The sequence below is a fragment of the Bombyx mandarina genome, chromosome 03, assembly GCF_030267445.1.
Source record: "Bombyx mandarina strain Sakado chromosome 03, ASM3026744v2".
NCBI classification, from domain to species: domain Eukaryota; kingdom Metazoa; phylum Arthropoda; class Insecta; order Lepidoptera; family Bombycidae; genus Bombyx; species Bombyx mandarina.
Window position 1 is genome coordinate 8188746 of NC_143210.1, and position 23505 is coordinate 8212250.

The window sequence follows — 23505 nt, forward strand, 5'->3', positions numbered from 1 at the left end:
CTTTAATTCAAGAATTATAATAATATGTTGTAATATTTTTATGTCTGACCTAAATAAAATAAGAACACCAATAGAGTATTATGTTAGTTTTCCATAGACACAGCCCACTGAGTTTCTCGCCGGATCTTATCAGTGGGTCGCGTTTCCGATCCGGTGGTAGATTCTGCGAAGCACTGCACTGGCTAGGGTCAGTGTTAGCATCACTCCGGTTTGAGCCCCGTGAGCTCACCTACTTAAGTGTATAATCTATGCTCACCTACTAGTTCAGGTTATGCTGAAATAGCCTCTCAAGGCTATCAGCTTAGGTAGGAAAAAAAAAATTAGGTATATGTTAGTTTACGTTATACTTGCTATTCATCAACGATATTGCTAATCACAAAATGTAGGCAGAAGTATGGAAACGACAGGAATTATTGGAGATTATAGGATTATAGGCTTCTCATTTTAAACTTTGATCTGCGAAATTTTAGAAAATGTATGCTTGTACTTGACCTAGTTTTTCAGGACCTGGTTTCAAATATGGAAAAACTGACAGTAAATTTAGATTTATATTGTTGAAAACTAAATCTTATTTTACGTTGGACAAGTTACAAAGTGCTATGGAGATACCAACTGTGAATGCGCAGTGAGGACAAACGGTGTGACGCAGTGGCGGGCGGCATTCACAAATCTCCGACTGCGGTGTTCACCCGCCTAAACCAACCTACAACCTATACTAAAACCAATCTAGTTACATTTTCTTGCCTATTACGGATTCTATTTTCCACTGTGCACGAGAGCTACTCCCCGTGTAAGGTAAGAAATTTAAATGTTTCAATAATAAACCCATACGACTTAAAAATATATTATAATCCTATTTAAGCCAGTTTCAGTAATCTTTGTAGTGAGTGTATAAATATTTATAAGTAATTACTTTGGTTAGTCAAAGCCTTTTTTAGAAAAGTACGACTCGTCGTTCGCATTTACGAAAATTTAGGTCAAGGGAACTTCGCGCGAACTAAGGTCGGGTCCTTTTAATCGGGAGTAAATATTCAAAGCGTAGGTAGGTCAAATTGAACATTACATAACATCTCAACATTAGAATTTTCCGTTCAGTACATCAATATTAATGCTCTTATACTTTAAACAGAAACATTAGTCTGGAGTAATTAGCGCGAATCAATTTCATATTCCATTTTACAAATTCTCCTATTTATAGGTATTGTAAGTAGTACTAAATTCACGATTTTAGGAGACTTGTTTGCAAAAATTTTCAATTTTGAAACGTTTTCTTCTAATTACAGGATGACATCACCCGCAATCACTAAGTCATCGGAAAATCAAAAAGGCGAAAAAATGTCACCCGGACAAACTACTGACGTCAGACCAACAAGCAATGTTGTCGTCAATAGGTCAAGCACCACCTGTACAACACAGCAGTCTGATCCAATCACCTGGATTCGAATCTTTAAACTAACAGATTTAATGATGAAACAAGGTTGTTGAACAAGACAATTTGTAACATTGATGCCCAAAAGCATTTTAGTATAATGATGACAAAGAAATTTTAATTCACAATGTAGACATTTTATTTAGTACGTTTAGTGTAGTTTAGTTTAGTACTGTTATTATATACATAATAGTTAAATTATACATGCTTCTATGTGTAGTTCCACAATGTGGTACTTGATTGATGCCTTGTTTTTGTAAGCTATTAGGCTTAGCGAATAATGTTAATAAATATAATTTACGGTGTTGCAAAAATGATTTAAATCAGCTATTAAAAATAAGAGACGAACTTTCAAAGTTTTATAGGCGATTTGGTAGGAGATGCTACTTCAGTTTCCTCCACAGCGAGTTTTTTTTTATAGTTAAGTAGGTAATATTAGATGCAAAGATGCAAGATTTCTACGTTGACGTTATTTATCTTAATAATGTGGTTTGACTGGCATAAAATTAAAGCGCTTTACCTACTTATTACTGAAAATATTTTAATTTTAATCAGCCAGTTAAAGATATGCCAACACGCGGAATTGGACACACATTGCCCTAGTTTATGTAGGTATTTTAGAATGTTCGTACATTTCATATCAGTCTGGATTGGCCAAAGGGCTTGAAACGGTGTGCGTCCAGCCCGCAATTATTAAAAGGATACCTACAGGTATGAAATTTCAGCCTTCTCGATTCCCTTCCGTTCGTAGTAATTCTATCCTCCTTAATCGTCAAATCTCAATGATGCACTTGTATCGATCAATGCGACTATATCAGAGTTCTAATCCCGTATGCAGATATTAATTTTTGTAATGAAATATATACTTCACTAATTTTTACAAATGAAAGGAATAACATCGTGTAATACTCGTAAAATCAAACCAGGCAATGTTATAATTTGCGAAATTACTAAAACAGTTTAATTAAAGACCTCGACTGTCAAGGTGGGTTGGGTTGTGTTATTCACGTTGTGGTGTCTATAGTGTCGGGTAACTATTTAACATCAGGTGCCGTTAGTTCGTTTTCCCGTCTTCGAAACAATAACAAGGAATGATCCTAAATTTGTATGCACAGACCAATACTAGTCTCCATATAATTCCATCTTGAATTAACTATTAGGGCCGAATCACACCCGAATGGCAGCGGCCGGCAGCGTCGCGGCGAGCACTTTCACCATTTCGATAAAGCGGCACGACACGAGAACCCTCTCATCGTGGCCGCCGGTAACTATATTCCTGATCCTGCGGACAGAATGAAAAGCAGTCGACGTCGCCCCAAACACGTCATTTCGGATCCTCCTGATCCACTAACGGTGCTTTTAGGTACATCAAGCACCGGTCATCGTTCTCGTCGAACCCGCCACTTGCGATGAAGGGCTCGACGAGTAAATTAACCTTCAGAGGTAGTCTACGGAGTTTCTCGCCGGATCTTCTCAGTGGGTCGCGTTTCCTATCTGGTGGTAGATTCTGCGAAGCACGGCTCTTGCTAGGGTTCGCGTTAGCAACGTCGTCAGGTTTGAGCCCCGTGAGCTCACCTACTAGTTAAGGTTACGCTGATATAGCCTCTCAATGCTCTCAGCTTAGGTAGGAAAACAGAAATACAAAAAAAATCTCTTTCACTGTGAAATCATTTTAAACTTTATCTAAATACTTAAAAGATCAGTCGCTTGAAAAGCTTGAAAAGGTCGCGACACAGCTGCCGCCCACCCGCGGTGAAGCGAACAGCCGGGCGCCACGTGCGTCTTGTCGGTGGTTCTGCCCGCGGCTGCCAGCGGCGACACAAGGCCGCTCGCGGCACTGCGGTCATATATAATAACCAATTCTATCATGTTCACTCCAAAACACGAGTATCATTGCCGAATGAAGAAACTAAACTAGTCAAGAGGAGACTAGTCAAGAGGAGGCGCATGCAGTCTGAAGGCCGCGCGAGGCCGCCAGAGGCGACGTCGGGGCCGCTGCCGGCCGCTGCCATTCCGGTGTGACTCAGCCCTTAGACCACTACCTATGTGAGCTAGAATGAGCCTAACACCCAGCCTATATTTGAAGCCTCAGAATTATGCGGTCCAGTTTGAAGGATCGAACAGTCGACACACCAGCGTAATGAGCAGCATAAGCAGGAAAAAAATTATTTTATGATTATAATTTTTTTTTCAAATTATAGTAGGTGGCAATTAAAATCTTCAAGACGGTGCAAAGAAGTACCTGCTGAAAGTACCAAAGACTTTTCCTTTTTAATTTCTAAACGCTAACGGTATGAGTACCTAATGTATAATTTATATTCTTCAAACTATCCAATTAATTCACTAGATAGTTCACGAGTATCATCCTATCTTAACACACTCTCACGTTTATTACTTTACAACACAATTACATTTGTAGAGATGCACGCGCCTCGCCCTTCTCACTGGCTAAATATATTATTATCTAAACTGGTGGTGGAGCGTGTTTACTGCTGATAGGATGTGTCGGGGCTCCGTACGGGTAGGTACCACCGCCCTGCCTATTTCTGCCGTGAAACAGTAATGCGTTACGGTTTGAAGGGTGGAGCAGCCTGTGAAAACTGAGACCAGAACTCATGTCTCAATGTGGGTGGTGGTATTTACGTTGTAGACGTCTATGGGCTCGGGTAACCATTTAACACCAGATGGGTCGTGTGCTCATCCATCTATATTAGCAATAAATACGTAGTAGACATTGATATTTATACTAAACTAAGAAAATATTTATTACGTTATTCTGTTCACTTATTATTTTCAAAAAGGGCAGCGCAACTCATTGGGGCATCAGTTTATTTAAGAATCGCAGATATTGCTTCTTATTAGAACCTTAACTATGTTTAATAACATCCCGTAGAACTTGTAGATATAATAACTTCCTATTGGTGACAAACTTTCCAGAATCATCTCCTCCGCAAATCATTCAAAATCAACCACTTCATCAATAATTTGGAAACAAAACCGAAACAAGAAAAAATCTCTTAATAATATACGATATGTACTTGAATGTTTTAGTAACTGAATATTGAGCCAGCAATGAAAAGTGAAGGTTCTGGAGCAAGTGTCCACATTTAGTTCAGCCATCGAATCAAGTCTTTATTAAAACCTAGTTAAATAATTATATACGATGTCACTGTATACTGAAATACCCCTTTCATCTTAATATGAATGTTTTACGAATGAAAGGTAACCTACATTTTTTAAGGTTCGATCTAGGTATTACCAAAATCGGATCAGTGATTTAGGCGCGAAACTGTAATAGACTGACAGTTACAACATAGCATTCATAATATTATTTGCTATGCAACTTCTAATATGGACAGTATATAACTATATTCCAAAATTAACGATCTAGTTTTTTGCAACATCCTATTTGAATGAAACAAAAGTCTAGACATTGTGCTCCACATTAATGTCTACTTGTGAATATTTAAAATCGTTCAGTAATAGTTCCTGATGCGCATACAAACAAACGGACAGAAAACATTTCAAAAATTCGCTGGTTTGTTTTACTATATTACTCTTAAATTACCAATCTCTACTTGTATTACTTTTCTTCAATTTACAGACACATCGGATTCTACTACTACTATTACTATATTATTTGTATTGATTCTACAAAATTGAACTAAGTTTGTCAATTTAATATTTTAATAAAATCCGAAATGTTTGTCAAAAATTATAAAACCATTTATGTTATATCAATAAATAATTCACTCTTTTATTTTTTAATTTACTTATGTATTTAAGTAATTCAAAGTCATTAAAAACAATGAGTATCATAAATCATCGGAAAACAACATTACAAAACTAAAAAATGAATACACTCTCGTGTAGTATTTTTTTTAATAGTATTGGTAGGAGTTTACATACACAGGAATCTGGGTTGTTCGGGTAAGGGAAGTTTCGTTACAATACTATCTTCATATTTACAAAATATACATTGGCTTACAGATACTTTCTAGTAATAAAATCTATAAATATAATTATGATCACATTTTTTTTCTATAAATACGATGTCCAGACAAAACCGACATAGACCGCAGTACAAATCCGGAAGCGGCTGTTGCGCAACAAGATCAACTCTCGCTCCACATTTGCTGCACACTTGAGATCAAATGTTTTTTTTTACAAAATATTTTATACTATCATCATCTCTCACTCTTGCAACAGCCGCGGTCGAAGATGTACCGAGTAAGACTTACGTCATTCCATTCTCACGTAATAACTTCGTATTTGGGAATAGAATGAGATAGGATCAGAAAAAATACTCTGATTTCGCAATGTCCTCAATGAGCCCTTTTTGAAGACATCCCGAAATGAAAGATATGTACAAACACAAACAATACAAAACTATGCTATCACTTACTTTCTATTTTATCGTCGAAGGGAATTAATTTGGAATTACAAATACAGAAAGCAATAAGTTTGAAGTTCTACTTATAATTGACATTTCCTCATCTGCAGGCTGCGTGATCAAGCAGATTGTAATTTTGATAATATTATAATTTTTACTCTCTTAATTTACGTTTCTAGTTTGATATTTAAAAGCTAGTATGCTGTACTGGCGATGGCTTGAAATTTTATTTCTACTTTTACTTTGAATCGGATAAATCTTGGAATTCATAATAAATAAATGAAATCTTAGTTAAATTAAGACAGTTTAAACTAATTTCGAGAACTTGCATGAACAATATATGTGCAACTGCACAATATTTGTTTATTAAAAAATGTTCAATAAAGAGGTCTAATAGTTTTTTAGTTACTTTAGACTTAGCAATAACTTTATTAAGATTACTTGCCACTTTCTCAGGTTATTAATGTAAGTCGTTTTACAAGGAATCCGAAAAGAGTATTTAGTAATGGTATTTTTTCTATTTAGAAGTAACAGTAATTAAAATACATATGATATAGTAGCTAGTTAATCTCTTTACACTCGTATGTTTTATTCTTTAATTACATAAATTTATATTATTTAAAAATTACGGATACTTATGCAATATTTACAGAAAATTCCTTCATAAGGACTTACCATCCCTTTTCAATGGGCTCTAGTTCAGTATTAAAATTGTAACGTATGTAATTTAAAATTAATGGACGAAGTTGAGAGTTCGTTAATATTTCTTCTAGCGACATCAAAGTATTTGCGACGGAAACATGACACGACTTCATATTTTTTACCCTATACATTTTTTTTAAAACAATAATTACGTTCTGCACTATTATCTTTAACACGTAGACTATTTATTACTTTACATAAAATATTTTGTACTTTAAATTTACGATAGCAAAGTCGCACTGTAATTTTATTGTTGTAGTATTGAGATGTTAGCGACAAATTATTATTAATTAGTACCCACATGAAAAGTTATGGAATCTATCAATGTCATAAGTACAAAAATCTTTATCTTCTAAATGATCTTTTATCATTATTGCTCTCTGTACCATAATAATATGATAATTACAAATGCTCGTATATTACTGGCAACTAAGTCAAACGTAATTGGAATAGAAAATGATAATGGTGCACGCGTTACAGAAGTAGCGGCCAGCCTATGTAACACCACTGAAAGTGATAATATTCTCTTTGAGTTAAACAACTCTTTCTATCGTAAAAACTAAAAGATTATTCATTACTTGATTCTAAAATTTTTAATGAATGAAGTTAGATTATTTTAGTGAAATAATTTAAATTAAATAATTTGTGATCGAAGGATTTAGTTAATATTTTATATTGAAATTTTATTAAATGAAGATAAGTTTTATTTATTTAATCAAGGTTTAGTATTATTTCAATAAATGGCTATCATCGGCAACATTTTTCTTTTTATTTACACAATTAAGTAACCTCGATTAATTAGCTTTTTTTGTTCTTTTATTATTTAGATATAATTATATAAAAATTCTCGGATGATTTCTTCTTTTTATGGAACATATTAGTGAAATTTATACTTTGATACAATGGTATTTATTTCCGTAAAGACATGGCCGCTAGATCAACAACGTTCGTAATAGATACACACTGCTCTTATATGCCCCCAAATGCTACCTAAGTTAATATTTAAGAGTCAGAATCACAGTTTATTTTCCACGTGTATTTTTTCCTTACCATTAAGAATAATTAAAGTATGTAGTTATTTACATGATACAGTAAACATTCGACCCAGTTTTCCTCGATTAATTTTATCTACTGTAACATCTTAAAGTTAATTTAATAAGAATAGATTCAATATTTACACGTTTATTTCTTTAGATCTAATATAGCTTAAAACAAAACAACAATTTACACTAACAGTTAAAAATGCTCGATATACCGCCATTCCCTCAGAAACGCAAAATTAGATTTTATGAAGTGACTTTGCGGTTATTAACTTCAATTGGCATCGATCCCAGTCGACGATAACAAAAATATTTTCAATGATATAAACTATGACGTATTTACACTGTGTCAACATTAAATGACGGTAAGCTAGATGTTATAAAGGTCGAGATCCCTAAATAGTTTCATTACCGAATACCGAACCGAATAATGACTATTTAGGATTTTCATTTTGAATTATTAAAATGTGTAGTTTTCACATTTAAAAGTTCAGTCATAACTCTAACAGGTCGATCGAATTCTAATCTTAAAACAACAGTACAAAAGTTTCACAACCTTGTTATATTTACAACGATCTTAATTATGTTCCGAACGACCATAAGTAGTGTAGCCAGGCGTCAGCGTGCAAAACGTCCTTTGTAATTTATCATACTTTTAGTATTATCACATTTCATAAACAGGGTTCGATAGACCTTTAGTCTATGTGTGGTCCTTTTTAATCCATAGTTTCAGTATTACTTTTTCGTTTCCGCGTTCACACAGTTGCGATGACAATTAACAAATGCGCAATGTCGGCGACACGATGCATCAAGTCGGGCGCTATGCGATTCAGGTTTTCGTTTGCAAAATCGCATGAAGGAAATATGTGAACGGTAAACATTGCCTGTAAAAGAGATAATCGTATTTTATACAACTAACAAAACATGAAAATTTAATCCAGACGTCGGATTTACAAGATTTTAATATTGTTAAATTCGTTCATATAAGAGTATTTATTACCTGATGATGGCCAGGTGGAGCGATATTAACAATTCCAGCGGCTTGTTTACGTTGCAAGTACGTTATAAAACCAGCAGTAAGGTTGTTAGACTGCTGCAAGACGTCCATATGATCTCGTCCGCATGGTAATGCAAGCAACATACAATGTTCGTTTTCCATCTGAAAGCAAAACGAAATCCATTATAGCAATTTAACAAACATCTATTATCTATACACATAAATAAAATTGGAGTGTCTGTTTGAAATATTGAAATAGCCGCTTTTTACTACATACATATGAATATATATACAGTACATACCAGGGTTGTTACGAATATTCGCATCCGCATCCGCAAATGCGGACTATTCGCATTATTTCAGACATCTGCATCCGCATTCACATCCGCATCAATCAATGCGGAGTTTTACGGATGCAGATTCATTTCAACAAGTAACAACATGTAAAGAAAGTGGGCGGAGCCAGAGTGGCACGTTCTTCACGTTTGTTTGGTAATTGCTAACTTCATTCGGTAACTGACGAATAGGAAGGCGCATATTGGTAACAAGATCCTACAGGTTTTGTTTGTTGTGTTTTTTCTCATTGTCAATAAATTATAGTTACAGTCAGTGTTTACTGTGTGTGTTTTTTGCGTGTTTAATGAATATTTGATATAAATTTTAAGTGAAATGTCGCCACCAATAAAAAGAAGTATCTAGACTATAAGTCTTATATAATAATATACAATAGACAAAAATGATCCGGAGAAGTCGGAGTGTAAGATATGCAATAAAAGTTACTCGTGGAAGGGACGCACTACTACTTCTTTGAAAAATCACCGTAAATAAATACACCCGGATGAGTTTTATTTATTCCAAAGTGCGAATAACGAAAAGGAATTGAAGAAAAAAAATTATGAAGCCGGCAGGAAAAAAAGTTTATCTCCAAATTAGCATGCAGATATTTACCAACTCCACCAGCCAGTGTTCCCAGCGAACAACTACTTAGTGGAGCTGGGTTAATATATAATCCACTAAGAAACAGGTTGGAAGCTGAGAAGACTGCAATATTGCTATTTATTAGATATAATTCACCAATCTTTAAGATTAATTATTAAACAAAGATTTTTATTATGAAACTCTAAGCTTAAAATTCTGTTATTTCATAAGTAAAACCAAAAACTTGATAATTTTGTTCAAAAAATATGATTAAATAAATACAAAGGTAAAATTAAATTGATTTTCAGTTATTTATTGATGGATTTTGGGATTTTAAAAGCATATATTTTTTTAAATAATTATCCTTTTAAAATCGCAAAATCCGCATCCGTATCTGCATTACATCTGCATCCGCATCCAATCCGCATCCGCGGATGTGAACTTCTAATAATCCGCATCCGCATCTGCATCCGCGGATGTCTAAATTATTGCATCCGTAACAACCCTGGTACATACACCAAAATTTTTTTTTTTTTAATTTTTGTCTGTGTGTCTGTCCGTCTGTTTGATCCGGCTAATCTCTGGAACGGCTGGTCCGATTTTGACGGGACTTTCACTGACAGCTGATGATATAAGGAGTAAGTTAGGCTACTTTTTTTAGATTAGCTTCGCCCCGCGGCGTCACCCGCGGTACGAAAATAACTGCGGGTAGCATCGCGGAACTCAACTATCAATAATACAGTTTAATGTTTCCGAAGCGAAGCGAGGGCGGGTCGCTGGTTAAATAATATTTTTCGTAAACGTGTTGTTCAGATAACACAAATAATATTGACTTGTGTTCGGAGTTATTACGAACCTTCATCTTGCGGTGGACCTGGTCCAGCTGCGCGGGCTCGAGGCGCATGCGCTGAGCGATACGGAGCAGCGGCGTGGCCTGCTCGTGGTGTCGAGACAGCGTGTCGCCCGCCACGCCAGGGTTACCGCCCACGAAGTGCATCTGTACGGCCGCAGAGTCGTTCTTCAGAGCCAACAGACCTTGCCACATCACCGGGTATCTCTGTCAACAAAAAACAGATTTGGCTACTTAACTCGATAGATTCAAAGCATTTTATTTGGGTACTAAATGAGTTAGACACAGGCTGAACATAATTTCAAACCATTCCCGGACAAGCAGCAGTACTAAAGTAGTAGTAGTAAAGTAAAATTATTGATTAAAAAACCGACTGCTAGTAGAAGTATTATTATACATGGATACGTTTAAATCCCAAATAATAATAATATGTTTTATTTCATTTTGTTGATTGCAAAGGTAAAAAGGTTCATCGGAATATTATGATAATAAGCCGAAAATGTTAATAAAGTTACCCTAAGGAGCATCTGCAAGGAGTCAGCCTCCCGCGGCACCTGGCTGGCGTGCGGCGGGCCCGGCGGGGCGGCGAGGGGGCGGCCGTGCGCGGGGGGCGGGGACCGCGCGCCTCCGTATACTGCAGACGTATATATTTGTACATGTGTCACACGTCAATGGTGATATGTTTGGTGTCTGATTTATATAACTATGTTAATAAAGTTCAATAGTAAAGTTTCATTCCTATTTATATATATAGGTAGGGAAAAAAGAAATTTTAGAATTTGGAACTACGCGCAATACAATGAATTATTTAACATACATAATGTTAGTGAAAAGAAAATTTTGTTTAATTGCCAGGTAACTAGAATAAACACAATGTATAATAATGTTCTTTTGTTGTTAAATATCTGACTCTAATAATCTTCCCTAAACATTTTTTGTAAAGGATTCATTAAAGTATATTATTAGACGATGTGAATTCAATTTTAGTTTAAAATATAGTGTTACTAAGAATATAGGTAACCAATCGTTAAATTTAATCTGTTAGATTATATAGTAATTAGCCACAGTGTTGTGTGAAAAAAAGGGTTTTTTTTTTATTGCTTAGATGAATGGACGAGCTCACAGCCTACCTGGTGTTAAGTGGTTACTGGAGCCCATAGACATTTACAACGTAAATGCGCCACCCACCTTGAGATACAATTTATAATATTATAGTTACAACGTCTACCCCACCCTTCAAACCGAAACGCATTACTGCTTCACGGCAGAAATAGGCAGGGTGGTGGTACCCACCCGCGCGGACTCGCAAGAGGTCCTACCACCAGTTTAATGTTATGTTAGATTATTGTTTTAAAAATATGCAATTTTAGTTTTTTTTTTTTTTTTACATTTAATCTATCTAATCTTTTTAATCAATTATGAATCACGGATACGATTGTTGACTCGATCAGAGTTCGGTAAACTACGGGTCCACCACAGGCAACGCCTACCTAGTTACATCGGCTGAGACAAGGAATGCTAATATCATAGTATACTGACTGATGAGCCTGTCTGCGGGCGCGGGCGAGTGCGCGGGGCGGGGCGCGCGCGGCCGGCGCAGCTCCAGCGGCGGGGTCGGCGTCTCGCAGCCCTCGGTCTCTAACGTGCTGCAAGAAAGTATTACTGTGTTTTATTTTTCGCAATCATTCAATACAATTCTCATTATATTGTTGCGCAAAAAAATTCTTAATTGGGTAGCACTTTTGATGAAAACTAGTCTACGACCAAGGCTAATTATGAATTTAAAAAAAAAAGTGTCTTATGCCTGAGGACAAAAGGACTCAGTATTTTTAAATAAAATGGTAGTCAATAAGTTTTCAACTTTAAGGATAGTGTGACAGGGCGTAGTTTCTTTTTTTTTTAGTTTACAGATAACTGTAGTGTTTTATAATTTAAACAATTGTATTTTATTTAATCTAGAGATGTGAGAAAATTAATGATAAGTCGTCAAAAAAGTCGAGCATACTATGATCACCACCAGTATGCTCTCTTTACTAGGACTGTAGGACCCTACAATACAAAAATCATTCCTTTTACCCGACATTGACATGACATTTTTAGGCCATATAAGTAGAAATTTTTACACATGTTATTTTGTGTATGATTATCGCTAAAATTATTATGTTTAAATTTTTTGTTAGAGTTTAGAGTTAAGTTTCACATATGAAATAATTAAACAAACATCAAAGAAAATTACTATAAATAATATTATGCAATATAAAATCATATTTATATTATTTTTATAATTTGAAATTTCCCAATTACACAAAAAAATACATCAATATATAATAGATCATGTAAATACTTACCGTGTAAAGGGCGAAGGTGATGCGCGATTTTCGTGTTGAGTTGCACGAAAATGCTGTTGATACATTTGGTAATGTTGATGAGAGTAGTGTGGATACATTGATTCGCCCTGAAAGTTTATTAGATAACTTACAAATGCTACGATTTACATTATATTATATTTATTTTATTTTATTACATTATATTTCACTATAAAAAGCTAGCTGGTTACTTAGAGTGCAGAAACATTAGTATTTTGCACACTAGAAAAGAAAATCTTCTTGGCAATCACCCTATTGAGGTTATGCTGGTCATCTAATTGCTCGTATTCGAGAAAACTGTCCTCTTCAGCAGTACATTTCATTTAATAATAAACCAAATACTCACCATTCCTATCTGACCCTGAGGACTGATTGAAGGGACACTTGTAATTGTGACTCTTGAGCCCGTACCTAAAGTGGACAAATAAATAATTCAACAAACTACATAATTTTACAAGCATGCAAGTTTGGTCAAGAGTCTGGTCAATTCATCAGTGTCTGAAGTTTATAAAAGACTATACCATTGCATGTCAAAACATACTAACAAAGGATAATAGAAGAACAAACAAACATCGTCGTTGAAGTCGTCGTGGCCTAAAGGATAAGACGTCCGTTGCATTCGTATCGAGCGATGCACCGGTGTTCGAATCCCGCAGGCGGGTACCAATTTTTCTAATGAAATACGTCCTTATCAAATGTTCACGATTGACTTCCACGGTGAAGGAATAACATCGTGTAATAAAAATCAAACCCGCAAAATTATAATTTGCGTAATTACTGGTGGTAGGACCTCTTGTGAGTCCGCACGGGTAGGTACCACCGCCGCGCCTATTTCTGCCGTGAAGCAGTAATGCGTTTCGGTTTGAAGGGTGGGGCAGCCGTTGTGACAATACTGAGACCTTAGAACTATATCTCAAGGTGTGTGGCGCATTTACGTAGTAGATGTCTATGGGCTCCAGTAACCACTTAAGACCAGGTGGGCTGTGAGCTCGTCCAAACATCAAAGCATTAAAAAAAAAAAACTAGGTTTAACTTAATTTTCCATGAAATTACAAATACTTTTCGAATAAGATACAGCCATTTCAATTTATAATAAAACTTTTATCTGAAATAAGTTTGAGTTTAAACTGAATCTTACATATTAACTTTAATATTTTCTATTAAATAGGACTATAAAACGGAGTCACGATCCTCAGCAATGAGGGAGCGATGGAGAAGAAGAAGAAGAATTACCGGTATGATGGTGCGGGTTAACCACGGCGAGCTGCTTGTGCAGCAGCGGCGGGTCGGGAGGCGGATGGTGCGCGCCGCGCGGCAGACTAGCGGTGGCCGTCGGCATGTACGCACGGTGCCCGCTCTCGCTGCTTCTATGTGTACTGCTAGGAAATTTTTGTGTTTAAGTGCGAATTATGATTTTAATAAGAAACATATATTCGTAATTAATTATGAAATGCGAAATAAATTTTAACAAAAGCGCTCACCTGATAAGAACTGGCGTGGCGCGGTCGGCAGGACGTAAGGGGGCGGGTGCGGGTGGATCGGGACCGCGATGCGGGAGGGCCGGCGACTGCACACGCACCTCGCCCGTGGCCTCCGTGCCGCCAATGGGCACCAGCACTGCCGGCACGCGCGCTCCTTGTACTTCACCGCCCCGTTCCGTTTCTTGTTGGGTTTCAAAGACAATTGCGAGCTTTGCGCTCATCTCCGATATCATTTTTTTGGGAGGTTTGGTGATTGGTGTTGGAACCGTTGGATGAACAGTAGCGACATTCGATCCGGACTTTGGTGCAGCTGCAGAGATCACCGGTAGAGTGGTTGGCGGTACGGTTGTGACGGTGGCGAGCGCCACTTTCGGCGTAGACACAGAACAGCCGACAGCTGACGGAATTGCAGTGTTTTGTTCCAAATTTAAAATTTGACGTTGAGCAACCTCGTCTGCAGAGTTAATGCCTTGTGAACGCGGTATCTTCGCATCAGATGAATGATCTTCTTTCCTATTATGCTTTTCATCACCACTTTCGATTGACGCGTCCGATAAACTTCTGTCCCTCACTCGCTTTGTTCCACGCGGGGACTTCCTGACGTCCGAATTGCTATTTTTATCTAAATTCACTTTCACGGCGTTTTGCCTCGTTGATCGTTTTTTACTGTTTTTAGTTTGAATGTTGTCAGTTTTTAAGATGTCATCAATATCATCTGCAGTCCCTCGTTGAACGTCCTTCTCTTGGAGTCTTCTAGATTTACGCGTATTAAGCGATGGTGATACAAAATCTTCAAGTTTTTCTTCTTTGTTTGTTTTTTCCGCACATTTAGATTGATCTTTCTGAGAAATGCTTAATGTAGACGTGGCTATCATATTACAATGACCCGATAAAGGACTTTTAATTGTTAAAATCAATCTAGGTCTACTTTCTACTTTAGCAGGTGCAGTCGTTGACTCATCACCTGAATCCTCATGGAAATCATATACATCGCCCGGCATAGAACAAGTACTATTCTTCACTAAATCCTTTATATTTTTATCAACTTTCCCCCTGCCGCGCCCTCGTTTTGTGGTCACTCCTCTCATTGGTTTTGTAATATTTCGGTTTTGAACTCGGTCTTGCTTTTTATCTGATCTCTTGCCTCTGAGGCTCCTCCCTCCTCTTCTGTTGCTTGAAGGGCTCTTATCTACGAGTGATTCGTAAGAGTTTTCAGATAAGGTCACCTTATTTGGAGTCTCTGTTGTCATCTTTTGGAATGATGAATCCGATAGATTTTCTTCTAATTCAACCTTTCCGTCACATTGAACAGTATTTTCATTTTTTATCAAAGTATCAACTTTCACTTCATTTTCATTATTTTCTTTGCACAATGAGTCGACCTTCTTAATTACGGACTCTATGTTGACGTCTTTAGCACTCCAAGAATCAATTTCATCAGGAGTTTTAATTTCATTGTCATCTTCTATACCAGGCAGTTCTTGGTTTTGAAAAGCATGACTCTCAATTTTTTCGGATTTCATGTCTTTATTAGTGTTAATATTTTGGAAGCTTGAAATATCTGATTTACACTCACGTTCGGTATTTTCTGTTTCCTCGGGTACAAATTGTGTAGGTTTAGTTTCATTACGAGGAGAAAAAACATCAACATCTGGCACTATTTTGTCTTTGATAAGTTTTTGCAGTGAATATTCAACTGTCGGTTTTTCTTCATTATTCTCTGCACAATTGAGTGTCAAATCCACATTTTCGTTGTTCTCGGTCCTCAATTTGTCAGCACTACTTAAGCTTGTCGAAAGAACAGTAATCGTCTTCCCAACATTAATTTCAAGTTTTTTTTCTGGATCATTCATGACTTTGATTTCATTAGTGTTATCTTTCAACAATTCTTCAAAATCAGTCCCACATTTGCTTTCAGTAATACCAACTACTTCAGTGATAGCTTTGGCAAAGCAATCATTTTGTAATAATTCTGATTGTTCTATTTTGTTTTCATTACTTTTTTTGTTATCACTTGGTTTAGAAATGTCATCATTATTTTCTATTTTTATTTCTGAACGTAAAGACTCTGGCGAAGTTTCCTTTATTAAGATGGGTGAAATCTTGGTAAAAGTATTTGATGATGATGATGAATCAACTTTAGTTAGAACTGTAGGAGATTTAACGGAAGCCATAGACAAGACTGATGGCCCTTTGTTTGCTTCTAGTTGTCTAACGTTACTCAAAGGCAGAGGTGTCATTAATCTTTGAGAACTCACTGCATGTATGACGTTTGATCCTGGCCCACGATTCATTGCGCTGGAGTCTTGAATACTACACATCACAGGTTTTACATTACTTTGAATAATAGACGCTGTTGAATGACTGACACCCGCAACGTGAATTATGGGCGTGCCCCCAAATGATATATGACCGAGTTGTTCCGGACTTGCACTTTGATTTTCTCGTTTTTCGTGTAGTTGACTAATTGTATTAATTAAAACTTTGTTGTTCAAATGTAGTGTAGTATTTAAATTTCCCATATGCATAGAATTTTGCATTGAAATTAAGCGATTCTGAGCCATTATGGTAGGGTTTGTGTTATGTTGTAGATTATTAGGCGATAATATTATTTTTGGACTTTCTTTTATACTTTCTGTTGCATTTTGTTCGAGTTTCTTGCATTCTCCGGGCATAGTTTTAATCGAATTCAACAGTGGGGAACTCACTCCTAAGCCTTTGTTATGTTGTATCAAATTGTTTACATTGACCTGCTTATTAATCGGAGTCAAAACCGGTGTAACGTGTATTGGTGTAGTCTGCCTATTAAAAGGCATATTAGGCCCAGGAGCTTGTACTAACACAGAATTATGTCTGTTAGGCGACACAATTGCTCGCGGTCCATGCTGTATGTGCATCGTCTGTATCGGACTTAACGGCGGTTGTTGCATCCTTACTACAGTTACTTGTCCAGGTGACCGTTGCTGTAAAGCACACGTAGTAGTTATACCAGCAGAATTCAAAGTAGGTGTAGTACTTAAAATTGCCATGTTGGCTATCCGTGGAGTAGGTGCATTCTCAGCTTGTTGACTATTTTTTGTATTTTGCACAAGAGAATCACATGACATTCTCGGTGATATTACTATCCCTTGCGGTTTTTGATACAGTATATGAGATTCCGGAATTTTAATGGTAGGAGGCTGTATATTTGAAACTTGAGGTCTGATTATTTGATTTATGACTTGATACGGTGCGCCAATTCTTGCTGGAGTAATTATAGGTCTGAGAGAATTAGTCACTTGTATATTTTGTGATGAAGAAGCTTTAATTTGCACTATATTAGCTGTAATATGTGTTGGTTTGCTTTCAGTTTTTTCTCTATTAATCAAAGGATTGGTTTTCATGTTAATGACTGGCGACTCAATCAATTTATTATTACTTAGGGCCCAAGATGTGATAACTGGTGTTGCTGTAGATGTCATTACCTGTGTGCAATCCTTTTTAGGAATTGGTACCTTTAAATCAGATTCACTGATCTTTACAGTTACACTTTTTTTGGGATCATTTTTTATTTCGCTAACAGATTCAATTTTGCTAGTTATTTTGGTCTTGGATACTTCGTCCTGCTTCAACTGCTCGACTGTGACATTCAAAGCTTGACTTGTGGCAATGATATTGACTGGCAGTCTTTCTATTGCGTCTTGCGTAGAATCTTCAACTTCTTCATTATCTGTATCAATTAGTAATAAATCGTTATCAGAAACCGGGGTATCTGGCTTTGATTCTAATTCACTTGCATTCAAATTCTGAACTGCTTGTCTCATTTCTTCGGCATCCTCTTCGGGGATGCTTTCGCTGACAATAATTTCAGGGCCGATCTCATTTTTTTGTATCGTTACGTTTTCGGTTGCTTCATAACAGTCTGTGAAAGAATCTTCTTTTCCACCAAAACTTTCACCTAACAAAGCAGCCACAGCGTCTTCGGTTTCCTCTTGAGATATTATTGCTCTTGGCTTTTCATCAACCTTTTGACAGAGGCGATCATTAAGATCAGTACAGATTTCAGATGCCTTTTCTGTTTCGTTTTCTAAATTTGAAATACTGCGCACGGCGTCACTTGCGTCGGAATTATAGGTTGTTTGAAAAATATCTTTCTTAGCATCTGGTGGACTCGATACATTCTGTTCGTGCACTAAAGAAATGTCTTCAACGGTATTCTTAAAGTTTTCTTCTGTAACAGTTACCTCTGTGTTGACTTCATCGACGCATACCATTTCTTCTAAATCTTTAACTTCAGTCTTGTTGTCATCGATATTGGAATTGTTGGATTTAGCCTCTCCGTTATCTGCTTTTAAAATATTGGGTGGGCTATCAGTTAACAAAGGTAGACTCTGTGATTCTGTCGGTGAATTATTTTCAAATTTATTACTAGAAATTTCGGTCGGTAGTGTCTCCTCTATTGTTTTAGTTTTTGATGATAAGTCTGCAGTACTTACTTCAATAACATCAGACTTCTCCAGTTTATCGTTTTTAGTTTCATGAGAAAGGAACGCATCTCTACGACTTGTTCGTTCATCCTTGTATCGTTTTTTTTTCTTTTTCTTGTCCCTGTAATCTCTTTTATTTTTTTCATGTCTTTCTGATATATCTTTATAGGGGGAGGTCGTTTCATCAACACTATCATTATGAATTCCATGATACTTCTCAGGCTTTGCACGATTCTCTTCGTCTGCTGTAGAATCCGCAAACAGCCGAGCCTCTATAGCTTTGCTAACTGCATCAACATCTAGGCTATTTTCGTCTTCCTTTACTATGTGTTTTTCCCTGTTACGCTTTTTATCTCTTCGGCGTTTTATTTCATCTTTTTCGCTATTTTTCAAGTCAATATTTATAAACGTAGTATCATTTTCCTCAGTCTTACCAAAAGTCGAACACTCTTGGGCAGTGAAATCAGTTTTACTAACTTGGTGTACATTTATTTCTTTATCGGATTCATCTGTTAGAGGACCAAATATATCCTCCATTTTACCCTCTTTTTTTAAATTTATTGTTTCTACACCACCTTCGAAGGAATTGCAATTAGATGATAAGATTTTCTTTTCCTTCTTTGTTTTTTGTTTATCGTCGTGAAATTCGTCAATATCAATACTTTCTCGTGTTTTTTCTCTTCGTTTCTCTTTCTTAGTACTATGTCGGCGGATTTTATCGTTATATCTTGCTGAAACTTCTCTTTCATTTATTACAGAATCATTCTTATCGTTCTTTGGTTCGCCGTCAGAGTGTTCGATTTTGTGTTTTCTTTGCTTTTTCTTATGTTTTCTTCGGATTTCGGTGAAATTTCTGTTTGGAAGTCGATCTATTGATTCATTTTCGGAAGAGAAGTCAATACAAAGCGATTTCATAACAGAGGATTTAAAATTGCTATCACCTTCTGAAACATTTTTAATCTTACTGTCATCGCTATCGCTTTTTCCAAAAAGATTTAATAATGTGTTCTTTTTTTCCTTATCAAACTGATCATGTACTTCAAAATCATTTCTGTAAGTAGACAGAGAATCAGAGTCTGAAACAAATTCCTTTTTAACATTGTTACGAAAAATAGGACTTTTACTAATACTCCTGTTAGATTTATCATCATCAGAGGAATCAGATATGATGCGAGTTCTAGAGTTTTTACGAGATAATTTATTCGATAAATGTGATTCACTGATTGAATCACCCGAAAAATCTTCGGTTTTCTGTATGTCATTAATAAAGTCTGAAAGGTCAAGTTTAGTATGTTTTTTACTAAATGTTGAATCATCATCAGTTGAATTATCAATTGAGGATTTGTGATGTCTCTTTCTTTCCAGGTCTGAGTCACTATCTTCATCCCAACTTGACCTTTTCTTTTCTTCTCTTTTGGCTCTACTTTGTTTCAGCTGGCTAAATTTAGCTTTAATCTTCTCTTGACGTTTTTCTTCCTCTTGCTTTTGCATATTTTTACATGAACGCGCTTTAACCTTATCATACATAGAAATATACGTTGGGCCATCATCGACTATGTCAAAAATAGAATGTTTTTTAGGTTCATCATCAGAATCAGAACTATCACTGGTTTGCAAATTTTTGCGATTTTTGCGCCTGTTATCATATTTTTCTTCCCTGCTCTTACGATCAATCGACATTCGCTTCTCACGCATGTCTTTCTTTTTATCTTCAGATTTTAATTTTTTATCATCTTTTAATTTAATCATTAATTCACAATGTTGTAGAGCATCTTGTTGCATTTGTAATTCTTGAATTTGTTGCAATTGTTGTAATCGCTTTTTTTCTTTCATTTCCCTTCTTAAAGCTTTCTGTTTTTCGTCCTCTTCGCTCGATCTCAATTGTAATGTAGCGAGAAAGTCTAAGTCATTTTGTAGGCCATCTGGTTTATGATTATCTGAACATTTATCATTTTCATCCTTTGGGCTTTTCTTGTATGGTTTCAAACGATCGCTTTTATTACTTTTAGTCTCATTTTCTTTATGATCGCTACCGTAGTCATCAATAAGCTTAACTTGATTTCTTTTTTCATCTTTTGTTTTACCCTCGATAATTTTAGCATAATGACCCTTACTAAATTTGGTCGTTTTGTGTTTATCGCCTTTTGTGTCTTTTGAATCTCTTCGTTCGGGATGTTTCAAGTCGTTTCTTATTTTCTTTATATCGTCATGTAAAGAATCCAAACTATCTTGTGATGACATTCTTCTTTTGTTTCCAATATTAGACGGCAAACTAGAACACGAATTCAGACGTTCCTTTTTTTTCGTGTCAAGACTTGGTGAGTCCACTGAATAATGTCTCTGTTTATCATTATATTCAGTCTTGCATTTTGGAATATCAACACTATGATCTGATTTAGTTTTGCTTTGATGCTCAGAAGAATACCTGTGATGATCCTTTTCTTCAGTTTTCACTTTGACAGGAACATCATGTTTATTTTCACATGGTTTGAGAGATGAATCTTTGTCTTGGTCATGTTTGGTAGTATTATGATCGTTATTTTTTGACTTTGATTTGGGTTCTTCCTTTATATCGTTGATTTCTGCATCCTTGTGTTTAGATGACTCATGCGACGCTCTAGAAGTTGAAGAATCAGTAGAATCTTTTCGACTGATTTCTCGAGTTGTTTCATCTCGTGAAGACTTCCGGCTTTTGCTTTCAGAATCCTTCTTGAAATCACGTTTCAAATCATCTTTTTTAGACTTATCATGTCTGTGTCTATCATCCCGTTTGCTTTTAAATAAACATTCGTCCGTTGAATCCTTTCTTCTTTCTTTTTCGGATTTCTCTCGTTTCTGGTGATCATGCTTAGATTTTTCTTCAGACGGCTTTAAGTGTTTTTCTGCTGTGGCATCTTCTTTTTTTTCTTTCTGTTTTTCATGATCTTTCTCAACTTTTCTTTCTAATTTATCGGAACTCGTTTTATCTAGGAGTCCATCTTTAGATTTTTTATCTTTATCATGTTTTTCCTGTCTATGATTTTTGGACTTCTCATGCTCAGACTTATCTTTTTCTAAACGCTCTCTAGGGGTTTTTGTTTTATCTCGTTCACTTTTTCCACGATCATCAAAACTTTTTTCATAAGCAACTTTCTTTTCACAATATGTTTGCGGTTTTGAATTAGAAATACACTTCTCTTTTTCTATTAATTTTTCTTGAAGAACATTTTTCTCTTTACTTGTTCTATCAAAGAGTATTTTACTAAAACCATCACATTGGTTTAATTTTTTTTGGAACTCATCAGTGATCTCTTTGCTTGTGTGGTTAGGAATCAATATTTCGGTATTCTTTTCACTATCATTTGTGGATTGACAAGTACTATTATTATCTTTACTGTTGAATTTTACTATGGATCGATCTTCAGCTCTTTGATAATTAGATTTAAATAATTTTTCTGAACTAGTTTCCAAAAATTTTAGTATCTGTGATTCTTGATGTTGTTCTATCTGTTTAAGTATCATATCCATTACATCTCTGGCTGTATTGTCTTCTGAAAATGTTGATGGCGGAGGATCATCAGGCAATTTTATATCAGAAATATCTACATTCGCACACAAAGAAAATGATTCTTTTTCAATGGAATCTTTTCTCTTGGCAGTTTTTTCGTGGTCAAAATAATCTAATCTCGTTTTGCACTCTAAACCGATTCCAGAAATAGCTTTATCTGCAATGAATAATTCTGAGCTTTTATTGTCATCACTGCGCCCAGGTGTGCTAAAAGATGATCTTTTATCCAAACACATGGATGTTTCTTCAGGTGGAATATGTTCAATTAAATCCAGAGGCAATTTATCAATGGGAGGTGTCATCGGTCGATGACGCAAATCCATTTTGTATTCATTTTCGTTTATTTTATTCAATCGTTCCGGGCGGACGAGTCTGTCAGATGACCGAGCGAGACGAGGATCAATCGGACGCTCACCGTCTATTTCAACTTCCGTAGGGGAAGGAAGAGATGGCAGAGGAATGTGAGAAGTTACAGAAAGATGAGGCGGATTAGTCGAATGTAAACCATGAGTCGGAAAAGGATAACGAAGAGTTCGCGGGGTGACACATTGAGGGCGCGCACGCGGACTTTCCATAGGACTAGGAGCACGCACTACACTCTCTAAGCGTTCAGTGTCTTCATCGAAAACAGACCGTTTCGCCAGTAAAGAACGAACTACTTCTGAAGGCTTCACTTCATTGATATCGACTTCGAGGAGACGATGACGAAATCGAGCACGATCAGGAGCGTCAGCTAGGGCCCTGGAGCCGCTCCACTTCTCGTATTTCTCATCGAGACTACGAATGCGTTCTTCCAGCGAAGGCGAGTGCGGCGCGGAGGGGCCGCTCGAGGAGGAGGCGGAAGGCGGGCGCGGCGGCGAGTCGGGAGCTGGGGCAGACTGCGGGCGCGGCGTTGGTGGGCACGTGCGTAGGAGCTGCTCCGCGAACTTGGGCAACGGCAAGCTCATCGGCAACGGGGGACGCTCGCGAGGGCCGCGTCGGGGCTCGCACGGCAGCGCCTCGGGCTCGTCGCGCAGCGGAGTCCCGGCGCGCGACCCGGATCCCTCGTGTTTCCGCCTGTGTCGGCGCCGACCCGACCACGTGCTCGTGCCCACAGATCGAGATCCTGAGCGGGATCGACGACTTCGGTGTCGTTCCTGATTGATATTAAATGTTAATATTTTTCGACTTTGAAAAATTAGGCAGTTATGTAGAAAAGTACAATGAAGATTACGTACGCATTCGATTACGCGTACTATTGTATGTTTACATGAGAAGTTTTATAATTTTTAGCATCAAGTAAAATCCTCTAGTCTCAAAAGTAATAAAACAATATT

At 36.7% G+C, this 23505-nt stretch overlaps 1 protein-coding gene and 1 long non-coding RNA gene across 9 annotated transcripts in view; one reads left to right on the forward strand and one right to left on the reverse strand.

Annotated features, from left to right (window-relative positions):
- Window positions 1-654: 654 nt before the first annotated feature.
- LOC149503290 (uncharacterized) lies at window positions 655-1361 on the forward strand. The gene is made up of 2 exons (XR_016325216.1): window positions 655-795; window positions 1284-1361. It is a non-coding gene; the product is annotated as an uncharacterized LOC149503290 (long non-coding RNA).
- A 3794-nt stretch (window positions 1362-5155) lies between these two features.
- The window catches only part of spen (spen family transcriptional repressor split ends), a 106631-nt gene continuing 88281 nt past the window's right edge, over window positions 5156-23505 (reverse strand). For 6 of the 8 annotated variants that reach the window (XM_089737483.1, XM_089737477.1, XM_028184401.2 and 3 more), the window contains 9 exons: window positions 14177-23325; window positions 13929-14074; window positions 13042-13106; window positions 12678-12784; window positions 11869-11975; window positions 10845-10963; window positions 10336-10536; window positions 8565-8723; window positions 5156-8448 (listed from right to left, as the gene is read on the reverse strand). In XM_089737483.1, the coding sequence (XP_089593609.1) occupies window positions 8320-8448; window positions 8565-8723; window positions 10336-10536; window positions 10845-10963; window positions 11869-11975; window positions 12678-12784; window positions 13042-13106; window positions 13929-14074; window positions 14177-23325 (10182 nt within the window). In that variant the 3' untranslated portion in view covers window positions 5156-8319. The remainder of the gene's footprint in view (window positions 8449-8564; window positions 8724-10335; window positions 10537-10844; window positions 10964-11868; window positions 11976-12677; window positions 12785-13041; window positions 13107-13928; window positions 14075-14176; window positions 23326-23505) is intronic. The other 2 variants (XM_028184399.2, XM_028184398.2) reach the window with 2 other exon arrangements.